At 39.8% G+C, this 17,918-nt stretch overlaps 1 protein-coding gene across 1 annotated transcript in view; it reads right to left on the bottom strand.

The window, feature by feature from the left end:
- Window positions 1-17,918, bottom strand: part of LOC124777773 (cytoplasmic dynein 2 heavy chain 1) — an 829,086-nt gene that overhangs the window by 25,185 nt on the left and 785,983 nt on the right. The window contains exons 67-68 of the mRNA XM_047253283.1: window positions 8,002-8,125; window positions 897-994 (exon numbers count right to left, since the gene is read on the bottom strand). Coding sequence (XP_047109239.1) covers window positions 897-994; window positions 8,002-8,125 — 222 coding nt within the window. The remainder of the gene's footprint in view (window positions 1-896; window positions 995-8,001; window positions 8,126-17,918) is intronic.

The raw sequence follows: 17,918 nt of genomic DNA, 5'->3' as shown, positions 1-17,918 counted from the left end.
ATATACATAGCAGTTTTCATTGGCCTATAAGTGTCTTTCTGTACGCAATAGGAAAGGGTTTGTTATTGTAATGATGTATTTTAAAGATTGCTCATCTATCTGATTTTTGCCGATCAGTGGTTTTAGAGTAACTTAGTTACATTTTAATACAGAGGTGTGCTCCCATACCAGTTTGCACTGTTCTAAGTCAAACTGTATAATAAGTTTAATCTCTAAAATGAAAGACTTTATTGTTTTTATAATGTTCCTCAAAAACCTTTATAAAAATGCATTTGCTGATTTACATCTGGTGTGTGCCAATTGTCAGTGCTTAATATTCAATATTGGATGTGCTGTCTTGCTAGGTGCACTATGGATTCATTTTGTAAAAAAGAAATGTAATTTTTACTCACTGGAGTGCAGCACATAGAATCATGTGAATCTGTTGTAAATGACTTCCCTGTTGTTCGAGTGTCAGTCATAGCTCTTTGAACTGAACTGTGACTGGCGCCCAAACAACAGGGAACTAACATGCATCGAGATTAGAAAACAGTGCATTGATAATGGATAGGCACTAGCCAAAATTGGGATTTGCATAATTAAACTGCAAAAAAAGGATGACTGAGTGTGGCTCTCTATAATTTATAAATCACATAACAGTCGCTGAGTGCACCCACTTTCCTAATGGAAGGTAACCTGATGAAATTACAGAACTGTGTGCCTCTTTATCTATGTACTGCGTCATTTTGTTTTGACCCTTCTAGCTCTAAGTGACACAAGAATTTCAGTGCATACCAGTCATGCATGTATCTACAAACAAACATGAAATTTATAACATATACTTTATTTTTTGACATGATAATTACGACTTTATGACTATCCCTCATATGAATAAGACAACAGCACAACTTAAATACCTGGTTGAGTTTCTTCCATAAATTCAGTATGGGAGCAATGTGTTTCTGCCATTTATCTCTGTCAAATTTGTGAGAACCCTCTGTTGGGAGGATTAATTCTGGAAAGGAAGAGAAAAGTAAAACGGAATTGTTAGAGAAAACAGCAATGAACATGAAAAAGTTCTACAGCACTGGAAATTTCATATCAGAAACAATACAGAACCATGCAACAGCAGCTTACTGATACATGGTGCATACTTTACATTCAATATGACTTGGTACTTTTCACAAGGGTGCCGGGAGCAGAAGTATCAGTACAGGGGAGGGATAGGAGAGATTAGTTTTTAATGTCCCATCAATGAGGTCATCACAGATGGACCTCAAGCTCAGATTGAGGTAGGATACAGAAGGAAATCAGCCGTGCCCTTTCAAAGGAACCATCCCATCATTTACCTTAAGTGATTTAGTGAAGTCACAAAAAACCTGAATTAGGAAGACTGGATGAGGATTTGAATAATCATCCTCATGAATGTGTAATAAGCACTGTGCCACTACTCAATGTGTATCAGTAGAAGTCAGCTGATACTGATTTTCTTCCACTTTGTGCCAGCCATTATTAGCAAACAATTACTGTTCGTGGTAGCAATGAGTAATGTAACAACTCCAAAAATTTTACAAGCTCTTGAGCTACCACTCTTTTTCCAGTTTCAGTACACTCATAATCATGAATACCTATATTTGAATGGTGAGCTTAATGTATTCAGCTTCAGTATCATCTTACACTAGCTTGTTCATCAGCAAGAAATGTGGCAGCCAGCGCCTTCATAACCAAAATTCGTATGTTGATGAGTCTCAGTTTCAGAACTTAATGTGGAATAGAAAGACACTTAAGGTATTTCCAAAGATTAGAGGAAAAACTTCCACAGCCGCTGGACACAGATATATAGATTCTTCTGTTGTTCTGACTGTTTTAGTTTCCAGTTGTGAGAGAGAGCTGCTATGTCATAGAGTTTCTTTTTGCCCATTTATTGAGTGGCCTTTCCACTTAAAGAAAGCTTGAACACTTTCCCTGTTCGGACTTCCTTTCCACTTCACGCAGTGGGCTCTTGCTACCAAAAGGTCAAGATGCTCTACCATCTTGTTCGCCTTTTATGTTGGTAAGTTATAAACGGCTGCTTAATTTGAAATAAAGAGTTTTGATTACTGCATAATGAAAAGATGATTGGATCCTGTATGTTCCAACAACTTGTTTCACATTTGATTAAACAATCACTTCTGACTAACATATGGAAAGAAACATCCAGACTTCTTTGTGCCAAAATCTTTCTATTTGATTGTGAGATTGCATCTGTAATATCGAATATAAGTATATTCGAGTGATGAACCTTGGCAGCCAGAGACTATGGTCATGTGAGAGTGTGTGTGTGTGTGTGTGTGTGTGTGTGTGTGTGTGTGTGTGTGCGTGTGTGTGTGATGACGGCCTGTTTGATCGAAAACTTTGTTTGACAGTCTTTTTGTTGTGCCCGTCTGCAACTCGGCGTCTCTGCTATATGGTGAGTAGCAACTAATCTTTTCATAATACTATCATTATTCCATCCTGGATTTTTCATTGTCTGATTTTGTAAGTTAAGTAAATAGACATTTGTCTCACATCTCAGAGTAGAACTCAAAACACTTATTCTTAGGTAGAGGCTTGTAGAAGAACTCAAGTTTAAAATAATAGTTGATCAAGCACAAGTGCTAGATATATATCTAGCAGAATAGTCAGGGACTGGAAGAGATCCCTGTGATTTACAGTCCCTGTAAACAAACTTATGAAGAAAAACTGCTTACTGTGCAATTGGTCTAAAACAAAGCATACGAGTATAGCTTGAGAGATGTTGTATGGAACCCTTTTGGCTGTAAAAGAGCAATCTGTGAAGCGTTCAGTACAGCCATACAAGGATTTTACTAAAAGAACTCTCACAAAAAAACAAAGAAATTCTGGTCATAGGCAAAGGCTGTCAGTGGCACCAAAGTTAGTGTCCAGACACTCTGGGTTATATGGGAACTGAAATGGAAGTTAGCACAACAAAATCAGAAATACTGAACTCAGTTTCAAATGTTCCTTTACAAAGGAGAATTCAGGATTACAATCTCAGTTTAGCTCTTAAACCACTGTAAAGATGAGTGATACTGACTGATCTGGACAATCCTAACCTGGCTGCATTACAATGAATTATCTGAACATACAGACCTGTAGCTATCAACATTATATTTTTTCTCCTGTCTATAAATATGAAATTATAAGCAACTATGATTATGAAACTTAATAAATCAGTCAAGAATGCTAGCAAAGTATTTCTGCTAGACAGAGCAGATAAACAGTTACTAGCATCTCACTTAGTAAACTGAATTCAATTATTTCCAGTAAGATGGATGTAGAGGAAAAGGGCACAGTTTAAGCAAATTGTAAATCATAGTCTGGAGAATAATGTGCATAGTAAGTGGATAAAGGATGCAAAAGACCCATCATGGTTTAATAACAAAATTCAGAGGATGCTGAAGAAGCAGCGGCTGTTGAACTCTCGGTTCAAAAGGGAACGCATAAATGACAGCAAGTGAAGGTTAGTAGAGATTCATGCACCTGTGAAAAGATCTATGCACAAAGCATACAACAACTACTACTGTCACACCTTAGCAAAAGTTACAAGCATATAGAATAAGTTCAGAGATATCTGAGTGGCTAAAAGACATGTTACGTAATAGAACCCAGTATGGTGTGGAAGTTGAGTGGCTGTAGGAAGATACAAGATGACTTATACAAAATTTCCAGTTGGCATGATGAATTGCAGCTAGCCCTAAATGTGGAAAAGTGTAAGTTAAGATGGATGCAGGGAAAACCAAACCTTTAATGTTTGGATACAGTATTAATAGTGTCCTGCTTGACATAGTCAAGTCATTTAAATATCTGGCCATAAAGTTGCAAAGCAATATGAGATGGAATGAGCAAATGAGAATTGTGGTAGGAAAGGCAAATGGTTGACTTCGGTTTATTGGGAGAATTTTAGGAAAGAGTGGATTACCTGTAAAGGAGACCACAGAGAGGATGCTGGCGCGACCTATTCTTCAGTACTGGTCGAATGTTTGGGATCCATACTAGTCGGATTGAAGGAAGACATCAAATAAATTCAAAGGTGGGCTGGTATATTTCTTATCTGTAGCTTCAAACAACATGTGTTATGGAGATGCTTTGGTAACTCAATTGGGAATCCCTGGAAAGAAGGCGACCATCTTTTCGAGAAACACTACTGAGAAAATTCAGAGAATCAGCTTTTGAAGGTGACTGCTGAACGATTCTAGTGCCACCATCATGCATGCGCAAAAGGACCACGAAGATACGATATGAGAAATTAGGCCTCAAATAGATAGTCATTTTTCTCTCGCTCTATTTGTGTGTGGAACAGGAAAGAAATGACTAGTGGTACAGGGTACCCTCCACCACGCTTTGTATGGTGGCTTGCAGAGTATCTATGTAGATGTAGATGTAGATGCAAGTTTGCGTTAGAAAGCACCTACCTGGAAAGAAGTAACTAAGTACACTGTTAAAGCAAGGTTCAGATTTTTATCTGAACAACACCCTATGAATTTTTACATCTCAGAGACTTAACTGCTGGCTTAATTCTCTTTCTACTCATTTCCAGTAAGTCTATGAAGCTGTGGCTACATCTCATCCACAGCAGAATGGGAACAATAACTAAAGATTCTGCATATATCTGTAACGTCAGTAAGCCTGCCCAGCTAGCTGCACGGTCTAATGTGCTGCTTCCTGAGCTGGAAGGCATGCCTGTCCCCGGCACAAATCCACCCAGCAGATTAGTGTCGAGGTCCGGTGTGCCGACCAGCCTGTGGATGATTTTTAAGGAGGTTTTCCATCTGCCTTGGCGAATGCAGTCTGGTTCCCCTTACTCCGCCGCAGTTACACTATGTTGGCGATTGCTGTGTAAACACTAGCTCCACATATGTGTACATCATAATTACTCCAACATGCAAACATTTGGGGTTACACTCGTCTAGTATGAGACATTCCCAAGGGGGGTCCACTGGGGCCAAACCGCACAATAACGCTAGGTTCAGTGTGGGGTGGGGGTCGGGTAGGTGGACTGCTGTGGGGTTGTAAATGACTGAGGGCTACAGCGGGACAAAGCCCATCCATCGTTTCTAGGTCCCCCGATACAATACACAACGTCAGTACTATCTTCATTGAAACTTCCTGTAAGATTAGAACTGTGTGTCAGCCTGCGTCTAGAACCTGGTCCCTCTGCCTTCTGGGGCAAGTGCTCTACTGACTGAGCTATCCAAGCATGACTCACGACCCAGTGTCACACCTTTACACTGTCAGTATCACTTCTCCTACCTTCCAAACTTCATAATATTTCTCCTACATATCTTGTGGAACTAGCACTCCTGGAAGAAAGGAAATGAGATGAGGCACTGACGTAAGTAAAGCTGTGATGACTGGTCGCAAGTCATGCTCCTGTATCTCACTTAATAGAGCACTTGCCCCAAATTGCAAAGGTCTCGGTCTGAATTCCAGTCTCCACACACACACACACACACACACACACACACACACACACACACACACACACACACACACAGCAGAAGAGCAAAAATTCATTTTGAAAACAATCCTCCAGGTTGTGTGGCTCAGTCATGTCAATACTTGTGGCTCAATTTTTGTTGTACTGTACCCACGAAATGCCTATATCTGATAAGTTTGATGTTGGGATTCTATGATTTATGACAAGGATTGTGAAAGACCAAGTACATAAACTCTGGATTAGTTCAATAATTTTTCTGCAATAACCATTCAAATTCAGGGAGAAGAGGTCAAAAGTTTGAGGTTTGCTGATGGCACTGTAATTATGTCAGGAACAGCAAAGGACTTGGACAACATCTTGAAAGGAGGACATAAGATGAATTTCAACAAAAGCAAAACAAGGACATTGGAACGTAGTGAAATTAAATCAGGTGGTCCTAAGTGAATTACATTACGAAACGAGACTCTAAAATAGTATAGGAGTTCTGCTATTTGGCAATAAAATACCTGATGATGGCCAAAGTAGAGAGGATATAAAACGTGGACCAGCAATGGTAAGAAAATACTTTATGAAGGAGGGAAATTTGTTACCATCAAATACAGATTTAAGTATTATGAAGTCTTTTCTGAAGGTATTTACTTGGAGTGTAGCTGTGTATGGAAGTGAAATATAGATGATTAACAGTTTAAATAAGAAGACAACAGTGACTTTTGAAATATGGCATTATAGAAGAATTCTGAAGATTAGATGCGTAGATTGTGTAAATAATGAGGAGGTAGCACTTTGTCTTCAGGCCACGAGTGGCCTACTGACCATCTGACCGCCGTGTCATCCTCAGTGGAGGATGCGGATGGAGGGGCATGAGATCAGCACACCACTTTCCCACTCGTTATGATGGTATTCTTGACTGAAGCCACGACTATTCAGTCGAGTAGCTCCTCAATTGTCATCACGAGGCTGAGTGCACCCCAAAAAATGGTAACAGCGCATGGTGGCCTGGATGGTCACCCATCCAAGTGCCGACTATGCTTGACAGCGCTTAACTTCAGTGATCTCACGGGAACTGGTGTATCCACTGCGGCAAGGCCGTTGCCAAATAATGAGGAGGTACCTAATAGAATTTATGAAACAAGAAATTCATGGCACAGCTTGATTAAGAGAAGGGATCAGTTGATAGGACACATCCTAAGACATTAAGAAATCATCAATTTAGTTTTGGGGGAACATGTGGGGATGTAAAACCCATAGAGGGAGACCAAGAAATGAATACAATAAGCATGTTCACCAGGATGTAGGTTGCAGCAGTTATTCAGAGGTGAAGGGGCTTGCACAGGATAGAGTAGCATAGTGAACTACAGCAAACATTCTTTGTACTGAAGATCGCAACAACAACAACTATTTTTTCCCAGACTGAGTTTGCACTATGGAAGGTCAGTGTTTCAGTTTTCTCCATAAATATTTTCATATTAAATTCTCTGGAAACATGGTTTAATTTATATGGTAACTCTGTCTTCAAGTTATCATCAAATATTATAAAAGGATTCTTTAAATCCATTTGCTGCATTGTGGTGACTTGATTATACATATGTCAAATAGTCATGTTGACAGATGGCACCCTTGTCTGTCTCACTGATTTATATTAGAAGTAAGTATCATTTGTTCTTACTATTATAGAACTGTTCCTATACAGTTAGTGTATTACATTAATAAGGTGGGCTGGTATGACTCCTCTTTTTAAAATATTTCACAGTAAGTCTCTTTGAACACTATCAGAAGCCTTTACATAATTAATGAATAAATAAATCATATGCTGTCAGGTTGAGCTAGAATAATTTTTGGTTTATTCACTACCAAAGTTTCTTTTCACAGCTCATCCATAACTTTTTTAAATAATCTAATTATTCTTATTCTAAAATCATGTTAGTTTATAAATTATATCCTTTCTGTTTACTTAATTGTTTCATAATTTTATAGACCTGATCTTGATGTTCCCACATATAATTTTCTATTTAATTAAAATCACTTATTAAATGTACACCTAATACTAAATATTAATTTATATGTGCATTGCAATGATGAATAAGTTCAATGGATGTAGATTAAACTGCTTGAAGAAATACAGCAATCATCTATTTTTTATGTAGCTTTATTTATGCCAGGACACATTTAGGGTTTTCAACCAACATCAGTGATATACATTTATGGTTTCGTCAGTAAGGTGTGTGTGTTGATTGCATTTTGAATTTTCACCTATCTTCAACTCGCATAATACATTTATATCTTCATCAATACAGCTGCAGTGTTCAAAAATGCATTGTCAGAAACACTGCACTGATGAAAATAAATCTATTATGCTGATTCAAGATGGAAAATGCAGCTTGTCTTAAATAACACTATATAAAAAATGGCTAACTGCTGTAGAACAACAGAACCATTTGCAGTAAAAATGATAGACAAGGACTAAATTATGCTCTCTAATAATTACTTCAACTATGTTCCCCACTCATTAACGAATCTACGGAAAAACCAATAAATTTACGTACTTTTCAACTCAGAGATGACACCTTTGCTCACTGTCTTCTGCCAAGAGCGTTCAATGTTGCTAGGCAAACCAAAATAGGTAGGCTTGTCAGTATCCGAGAGTATGTGGATGGCTTTATAATAATCCTGAAATATTAATGAAGAAAGCAATTAGCAGCTTATAAAACTATTAAGGATACACTTACATGATTAGGAGACTGTTCACACTAATATTACACTATCTGACCTAATTACAATATCTGTTCATGCTGACTTCCCATATGGGATTGCCACAGCTCCCTACCCGACACCTTCTCAGGTGGCATATGGAGAGATGCCTCTCAGATAGGAGGAAATGTAGTATCCCGGCTGGATCAAAACTAGCAAACAACCTTTGATTCCAGGTTGGAAGTGGTTTCAGCACAGTGTCCATAATCCAGAGGAGCAACCTGGCAGAAACCTCTGAGACTAATGGCTTCAGATGACAGCTGTCTTTCTGTAAGACTTTTTAGCTTATGCATGATGGAAACTACATTCAAATATTCCAAAAGGTAGCCAATCCTTTGTCAGAATGGCCAACACAAACAGGTTTCGAGATTCTGGAGCAACCAAAACATGATGCAGCATTGTAGAGTTAGAGCTTCCCAAGACCTGAAAACTACACACCAAGAACAAGCACACGATATGCTCACAGGACATAAATGCACTAACTCAAAAGAGTAACCAGAATAATGGATGAACACAACATCAACATACTCTCATTACAGGACATAAATGCACTAACTCAAAAGAGTAACCAGAATAATGGATGAACACAACATCAACATACTCTCATTACAGGAAATTAAATTCACCAATGAAGAACCTCCTCAGCCAGAAGATTATAGAGTGCACAAGGGACAGCAATAGGCTAGGAGCTATGACATTGTGGACTTGATCCATAACGAACAAGAGGTATATAGATTCAATTGCAACTGCATAATCAGCATCAGAAGTATTATCAATTGTGACGTTCAAATATGGAAACAAAGCATAAAAAAATCATAAATGAGCATGTTCCAATGAAGATCAAAAACAAGAAGAACCCTAAAGAGGTTGAACAATTCTGTAAAGGACTTGACGATACCATATCTAAGATACCACCAAACCGGGTAATCAAAATGTGTACCCTTCTGAATATATACAAATTAATAATGGGGTGCCCCATGGCTCGGTATTGCGACCATTGTTATTATTGATTTTTATTAATGATGTACCTCAACATTTTTCAGCAGCTGATACCATATTATTTGCTGATGATACCAGCTTCATTATAAAAGGGAAGGATGATTATGAGATGCAGCAAAAAATCAATAAAACAGCAGAAATGGCAGAAAAATGGTTTAAAGATAACTGTCTAGTCGTCAATGAAAAGAAAACTGTATGGATGAACTTCAACCATATAGGGAACAAAAATAGGACCAATGTACAATTCACATTATCAAATAGCCAAATTCAGCAAAAGAATCACATAAAAATTTTAGGATTATGGGTGAATAAGCATCTAAGATGGGAAAAAACTTGTAGAAATGCTTGACAAAAAATTAAGCAAGTCCTGTTACATATTAAGAGTGCTTAAAAATTGCTCCAATACTGAAACAGTGTTAAGTGCTTATTATGCATACATGCATAGTTAACTGAAGTATGGCATAGTGTTCTGGGGCAATACCTCTTTTGCAAAGCAGTCTTTTAAGCTCCAAAAGAAAGCTGTAGGATTAATAAGTGATGTTGCTTACAGAGCAATGGTATCTTTAAGGAATTTAAAATCATGACTTTACCATCTACATTTATATTTGAAAGCATATGCTTCAGCTTTGAATAGTGAGATCCACAACTATCAAACAAGGAACGGGGATGACTATCATAGAAATGTTCACAGAAAATCAATATATGAGGAAAGTGCTGTATACAAACCAAAAATTCTGAACAGTGCACTGCCAGATAGCACCAAAAAAATACCAAACAGTAATACATTCAAACTCTCTGCTGGAAATATCACTTTGCCACGAAGAAAAATGATCCTAATCCTACTCCTAATGATCCAACTCCCCAAGACACTATCCAAATTGAACCCTGCCTGGAACAGTTCCGTCCTCCATCACAGCGGGACCCACCTCCTCTTCCTCAAAATCACCCTCTCCAAACCTTCCAGGAATTTCTCACTTCCAGCCTTGCCTCTCAATCCTTCTTAGAAAACCTTAATCCTACTCCCAACATCACCACTGCTGAAGCCCAGGCTATCCGTGATCCAAAGGCTGACCGATCCATCGTCATTCTTCCGGCGGACAAGGGTTCCACGACCGTGGTACTTGATCATCGGGAGTATGTGGCTGAGGGACTGCGTCGGCTTTCAGACAACACCACATACAAAGTTTGCCAAGGTAATCCCATTCCTGATGTCCAGGCGGAGCTTCAAGGAATCCTCAGAACCTTAGGCCCCCTACAAAACCTTTCACCTGACTCCATCAACCTCCTGACCCCACCGACACCCCTACCATCTACCTTCTTCCTAAAATTCACAAACCCAATCATCCTGGCCGCCCCATTGTAGCTGGTTACCAAGCCCCCACAAAATGTATCTCTGCCTACGTAGATCAACACCTTCAACCCATTACATGCAGTCTCCCATCCTTCATCAAAGACACCAACCACTTTTTCGAATGCCTGGATTCCTTACCCAATCTGTTACGCCCGGAAACCATCCTTGTAACCATTGATGCCACTTCCTTATACACAAATATCCCGCACGTCCAACCCCTCGCCGCGATGGAGCACTTCCTTTCATGCCGATCACCTGCCACCCTATCTAAAACCTCTTTCCTCATTACCTTAGCCAGCTTCAGCCTGACCCACAACTTCTTCTTCTTCACTTTTGAAGGCCAGACATACCAACAATTAAAGGGAACAGCCATGGGTACCAGGATGGCCCCCTCGTATGCCAACCTATTCACAGGTCGCTTAGAGGAAGCCTTCTTGGTTACCCAGGCCTGCCAACCCAAAGTTTGGTACAGATTTATTGATGACATCTTCATGATCTGGACTCACAGTGAAGAAGAACTCCAGAATTTCCTCTCCAACCTCAACTCCTTTGGTTCCATCAGATTGCCTGCTCCTACTCCAAATCCCATGCCACTTTCCTTGACGTTGACCTCCACCTGTCCAATGGCCAGCTTCACATGTCCGTCCACATCAAACCCACCAACAAGCAACAGTAGCTCTATTATGACAGCTGCCACCCATTCCACATCAAACGGTCCCTTCCCTACAGCTTAGGTCTTTGTGGCAAACGAATCTGCTCCAGTCCGGAATCCCTGAACCATTACACCAACAACCTGAAAACAGCTTTCGCATCCCGCAACTACCCTGCTGACCTGGTACTGAAGCAAATAAGCAGAGCCACTTCCTCATCCCCTCAAACCCAGAAGCTCCCACAGAAGAACCACAAAAGTGCTCCACTTGTGGCAGGATACTTTCCGGGACTGGATCAGACTCTGAATGTGGCTCTCCAGCAGGGATACGACTTCCCAAATCCTGCCCTGAAATGAGATCCATCCTTCATGAAATCCTCCCCACTCCACCAAGAGTGTCTTTCCGCCGTCCACCTAACCTTCATAACCTATTAGTTCATCCCTATGATATCCCCAAAACACCTTCCCTACCCTCTGGCTCCTACCCTTGTAACCGCCCCCGGTGTAAAACCTGTCCCATGCACCCTCCCACCACCACCTACTCCAGTCCTGTAACCCGGAAGGTGTACACGATCAAAGGCAGAGCCACGTGTGAAAGCACCCACGTGATTTACCAACTAACCTGCCTACACTGTGAAGCTTTCTATGTGGGAATGACCAGCAACAAACTGTCCATTCGCATGAATGGACACAGGCAGACAGTGTTTGTTGGTAATGAGGATCACCCTGTGGCTAAACATGCCTTGGTGCACGGCCAGCACATCTTGGCACAGTGTTACACCGTCCGGGTTATCCGGATACTTCCCACTAACACCAACCTGTCAGAACTCCGGAGATGGGATTTTGCCCTTCAGTATATCCTCTCCCTTAAAACCCACATCCTTTCGTCTTTCCCTCTCCTTCCCTCTTTCCTGACGAAGCAACCGTTGGTTGCGAAAGCTAGAGTTTTGTGTGTATGTTTGTGTTTGTTCTGTTCTGTACATTGACAAGTCCAATATCAATATCATGAATATGATAATATGGGTGCTACATAAATAAATAAATAAATAATCCTAATAAGTGATTTCAGTGCACAGATAGGCAGGGAAAAGCAGCACAGAAGCAAGAAGGGTAGTAGGTGGTTTTATGATACTCAACTAGCAATTAGAATACAGTGACATGAAATGTGAGGAGATATTAAACAAAATATGATGTAGGCTGTACATGAAGAGAGCCACACAAAGAAGATCAGAAAGCACAAAGGTGGCACAATAGAAAGCTGAAAACAAATAAGAAGCAAGGACAGGGATCAATGGCAGTAAAACATTAGGTAACTGGGACTGATTTAAAAAAAGTAGAAAGTGAACAGCTGAAGAAAACTTGAGAAAAGTAAGGCAAGTGTGCTTTACACTGTGTTCAAAAGCGGAATGAGGGGATACACCATATGAGGACTTCAAGACAACTGTGAAATTTTAGATGAGTACTTAAAAAAGCCATTGAACTGCAAAGAACCATAAAAGATGTTAAAAATGTATGCATCTTAATGAGCATCAATGGAGATAAGAGATATTACAAGAAGAAGTAGAAAAAACAATCCTGAACCTTAAGAACAACAAGGCAGCTGCAAAAGATCCTATATTGGCTGGAATGATAAACTGGATAGGCATCATGGTGATACCATTATCACCAAAGACTTAAAAAATATCTGTGAAAAGGAGAAAATACTGAAGGATTAGAAGGCAACTAAAACACAAGAAAGGAGAAAAAAAGTGGGTTGTTACACAGGGATATCTCTGCATCAGGTACTTATAATGTTGTTGTTGTTGTGATCTTCAGTCCCGAGACTGGTTTGATGCAGCTCTCCATGCTACTCTATCCTGTGCAAGCTTCTTCATCTCCTAGTACCTACTGCAGTCTACATCCTTCTGAATCTGCTTAGTGTATTCATATCTTGGTCTCCCTCTACGATTTTTACCCTCCACAATGCCCTCCAATACTAAATTGGTGATCCCTCGATGTCTCAGAACATGTCCTACCAACCGATCCCTTCTTCTAGTCAAGTTGTGCCACAAGCACCTCTTCTCCCCAATTCTATTCAATACCTCCTCATTAGTTATGTGATCTACCCATCTAATCTTCAGCATTCTTCTGTAGCACCACATTTCAAAAGCTTCTATTCTCTTCTTGTCTAAACTATTTATCGTCCACGTTTCACTTCCGTACATGGCTACACTCCATACAAATACTTTGAGAAACGACTTCCTGACACTTAAATCTATACTCGATGTTAACAAATATTTCTTCTTCAGAAACGCTCTCCTTGCCATTGTGAGTCTACATTTTATATCCTCTCTACTTCGACCATCATCAGTTATTTTGCTCCCCAAATAGCAAAACTCCTTTACTACTTTAAGTGTCTCGTTTCCTAATCTAATCCCCTCAGCATCACCCGACTTAAATTGACTACATACCATTATCCTCGTTTTGCTTTTGTTGATGTTCATCTAATATCCTCCTTTCAAGACACTGTCCATTCTGTTCAGCTGCTCTTCCAAGTCCTTTGCTGTCTCTAACAGAATTACAATGTCATCGGTGAACCCCAAAGTTTTTATTTCTTCTCCATGGATTTTTATACCTACTCCGAACTTTTCTTTTGTTTCCTTTACTGCTTGCTCAATATACAGATTGAATAACATTGGGGAGAGGCAACAACCCTGTCTCACTCCCTTCCCAACCACTGCTTCCCTTTCATACCCCCTCGACTCTTAAAACTGCCACGTGCTCTCTGTACAAATTGTAAATAGCCTTTCGCTCCCTGTATTTTACCCCTGCCACCTTCAGCATTTGAAAGAGAGTATTCCAGTCAACATTGTCAAAAGCTTTCTCTAAGTCTACAAATGCTAGAAACATAGGTTTGCCTTTCCTTAATCTTTCTTCTAAGATATGTCGTAGGGTCAGTTTTGCCTCACGTGTTGCAACATTTCTACGGAATCCAAATTTTTCTTCCCCGAGGTCAGCTTCTATAAGTTTTTCCATTCGTCTGTAAAGAATTCACGTTAGTATTTTGCAGCTGTGACTTATTAAACTGATAGTTCGGTAATTTTCACATCTGTCAACTCCTGCTTTCTTTGGGATTGGAATTATTATATTTTTCTTGTAGTCTGAGGGTATTTCGCCTGTCTCATACATCTTGCTCACCAGATGGTAGAGTTTCGTGAGGACTGGCTCTCCCAAGGCTGTCAGTAGTTCTAATGGAATGTTGTCTACTCCGGGGGCCTTGTTTCGACTCAGGTCTTTCAGTGCTCTGTCAAACTCTTCACGCAGTATCATATCTCCCATTTCATCTTCATCTATATCCTCTTCCATTTCCATAATATTGTCCTCAAGTACATCACCCTTGTATAGACCCTGTATATTCTCCTTCCAACTTTCTGTTTTCCCTTCTTTGCTTAGAACTGGGTTTCCATCAGAGCTCTTGATATTCATGCAAGTGGTTCTCTTTTCTCCAAAGGTCTCTTTAATTTTTATGTAGGCAGTATCTATCTTACCCCCAGTGAGATAAGCCTCTACATCCTTACATTTGTCCTCTAGCCATCCCTGCTTAGCCATTTTGCACTTCCTGTCGATCTCATTCGTATTCCTTTTTGCCTGCTTCATTTACTGCATTTTTATATTTTCTCCTTTCATCAATTAAATTCAATATTTCTTCTGTTACCCAAAGGTTTCTACTAGCCCTCGTCCTTTCACCTATTTGATCCTCTGCTGCCTTCACTATTTCATCCCTCAAAGCTATCCATTCTTCTTCTACTGTATTTCTTTCTCCCATTCCTGTCAATTGTCCCCTCATGCTCTCCCTGAAACCCTGTACAACCTCTGGTTTTTCAGTTTATCCAGGTCCCATCTCCTTAAATTCCCACCTTTTTGCAATTTCTTCAGTTTTAATCTACGGTTCATAACCAATAGATTGTGTTCAGAGTCCACATCTGCCCCTGGAAATGTCTTACAATTTAAAACCTGGTTCCTCAATCTCTGTCTTACCATTATATAATCTATCTGATATCTTCTAGTATCTCCAGGGTTCTTCCATGTATACAACCTTCTTTCATGATTCTTGAACCAAGTGTTAGCTGTGATTAAGTTACGTTCTGTGCAAAATTCTACCAGGTGGCTTCCTCTTTCATTTCTTAGCCCCAATCCATATTCACCTACTATGTTTCCTTCTCTCCCTTTTCCTACTCTCGAATTCCAGTCGCCGATGATTATTTAATTTTCATCTCCCTTCACTACCTGAATAATTTCTTTTATCTCATCATACATTTCATCAATTTCTTCGTCATCTGCAGAGCTAGTTGGCATATAAACTTGTACTACTGTAGCAGGTGCGGGCTTCGTGTATATCTTGGCCACAATAATGCGTTCACCATGCTGTTTGTAGTAGCTTACCTGTAATCCTAATTTTTTATTCATTATTAAACCTACTCCTGCATTACCCCTATTTGATTTTGTGTTTATAAACCTGTAGTCACCTGACCAGAAGTCTTGTTCCTCCTGCCACCAAACTTCACTAATTCCCACTATATCTAACTTTAACCTATCCATTTCCCTTTTTAAATTTTCTAACCTACCTGTCCGATTAAGGGATCTGACATTCCACGCTCCGATCCATAGAATGACAGCTTTTCTTTCTCCTGATAACTATGTCCTCTTGAGTAGTCCCTGCCTGGAGATCCGAATGGGGGACTATTTTAGCTCTGGAATATTTTACCCAAGAGGACGCCATCATCATTTAATCAAACAGTAAAGCTGCATGCCCTTGGGAAAAATTACGGCTGTAGTTTCCCCTTGCTTTCAGCCATTCACAGTAACAGAACAGCAAGGCCTACACTGTGAAGCCTTCTATGTGGGAATGAGCAGCAACAAACTGTCCATTTGCATGAACGAACACAGGCAGACAGTGTTTGTTCGTAATGAGGATCACCCTGTGGCTAAACATGCCTTGGTGCACAGGCAGCACATCTTGGCACAGTGTTACACCGTCCGGGTTATCTGGATACTTCCTACTGACACCAACCTATCAGAACTCCGGAGATGGGAACTTGCCCTTCAATATATCCTCTCTTCCCGTTACCCACCAGGCCTCAACCTCTGCTAATTTCAAGTTGCCGCCCCAGGTACATCACTTGTCACTCAACAACATCTTTGCCTCTGTACTTCCGCCTCGACTGACATCTCTGCCCACACTCTTTGCCTTTACATATGTCTGTGCCTGTATATGTGTGGATGGATATGTGTGTGTGTGCGAGTGTATACCTGTCCCTTTTTCCCCCTAAGGTAAGTCTTTCTGCTCCTGGGATTGGAATGACTCCTTCCCCTCTCCCTTTAAACCTACATCCTTTCGTCTTTCCCTCTCCTTCCCTCTTTCCTGATGAAGCAACCATGGGTTGCGAAAGCTTGAAGTTTATGTGTGTGTTTGTGTGTTTTTTATTGTGTCTATCTACCAGCGCTTTCTTGTTTGGTAAGTCGCAGCATCTTTTTTAATATATACATAATTAATATAATACCCTCTCAAAACTTCTGTTAAGTAGAATAAAAAAGCTAAGGGAAAGCTAGATCAGTAAGTACCAAGCAGGGTTCTGAATAGGAAGATCATGTGCCAAACAAATATACAACCAGATAATAAAAATTAGGAAACTAGAAGCAATCACACAATCTTCATGTTTGTGTATTTTAAGAATGTGTGCAAGTCACTAGACAGATAACAATTTGACATCTTAGAGGAATTTATGTTAGACCACAAGATAAGAGAACTGATCAAGGAGACACTCGTGATTCCAGGAAGATGTATCACAACCAAGGAGAATGGTGACTAACCGTTACTAGCACTATTTAATTCAGTTTTTAAAAAAAAACAATCAGGGAATGGTGAGAACAATTCCAGAAGAAGGAAAAGATTATGCTTTAAAAACTAGAAGAAATAGGTCCAAAAATGTCATAAGAAGGAAATAAGTGATGAATTTGATGACAAGCTGAAAAACTGCATAAACAATAATCAAGAAGTTGTGCAAATTTAAATATCTGGGGGAGTGGGTATAGTGAAATGGAATAGACAAATGAGCCAATAAGAATAGGATGAGGGAAATGGAATTCGCTTATGAACTCACACAACACATTCCCAAATAAAGTCCTATTTCCTGCAGGAAGATGCGACACCTTTTTAAAACACTCTTTATAGGCCAGAGTCCCCAGTATATATTTCTTTGCATTGAAAGTGACCTAGGCCTCTGAAAGCAAAGTATATTATGTTCCATGCCAATGTCCAGCTTTGTTCATTTCCACTCCATGAAGTACAACTGTGAAATGTGAAATAAGAAGTTTTTGAGAGAGAGAGCAAGAAATCAGCAAGGAGATATGCATTTCAATGAATAACAGCACAGGTGCAGTAAAACAAATGTGGATAGAAGGAATAGCAGGTACTTGGATGTGATACCAACATCTCACCATAAGGTGCAAGCAATGAGCAGAGCTAAGATAATTCCTCACAACTTTTGAAGAAAATGACTCGGTCAGCCATTGAAATACTGTGTGCAAAAATGAAGTCATCTACTTAGCTACATACCCAATAATACAATATCAATATATTCTGGCAAGAAAATCACAAAAATCATAGTCTAATAATGTTTGACTCCCATTGCTCATAACTGAATATTATAATTCAGTAATAGATTAACTATGTC

This window comes from Schistocerca piceifrons, chromosome 2, assembly GCF_021461385.2.
Source record: "Schistocerca piceifrons isolate TAMUIC-IGC-003096 chromosome 2, iqSchPice1.1, whole genome shotgun sequence".
Lineage (NCBI taxonomy): Eukaryota > Metazoa > Arthropoda > Insecta > Orthoptera > Acrididae > Schistocerca > Schistocerca piceifrons.
Note: the sequence above shows the minus strand (reverse complement) of the source record. Positions and strands in the feature narration are given on the sequence as shown.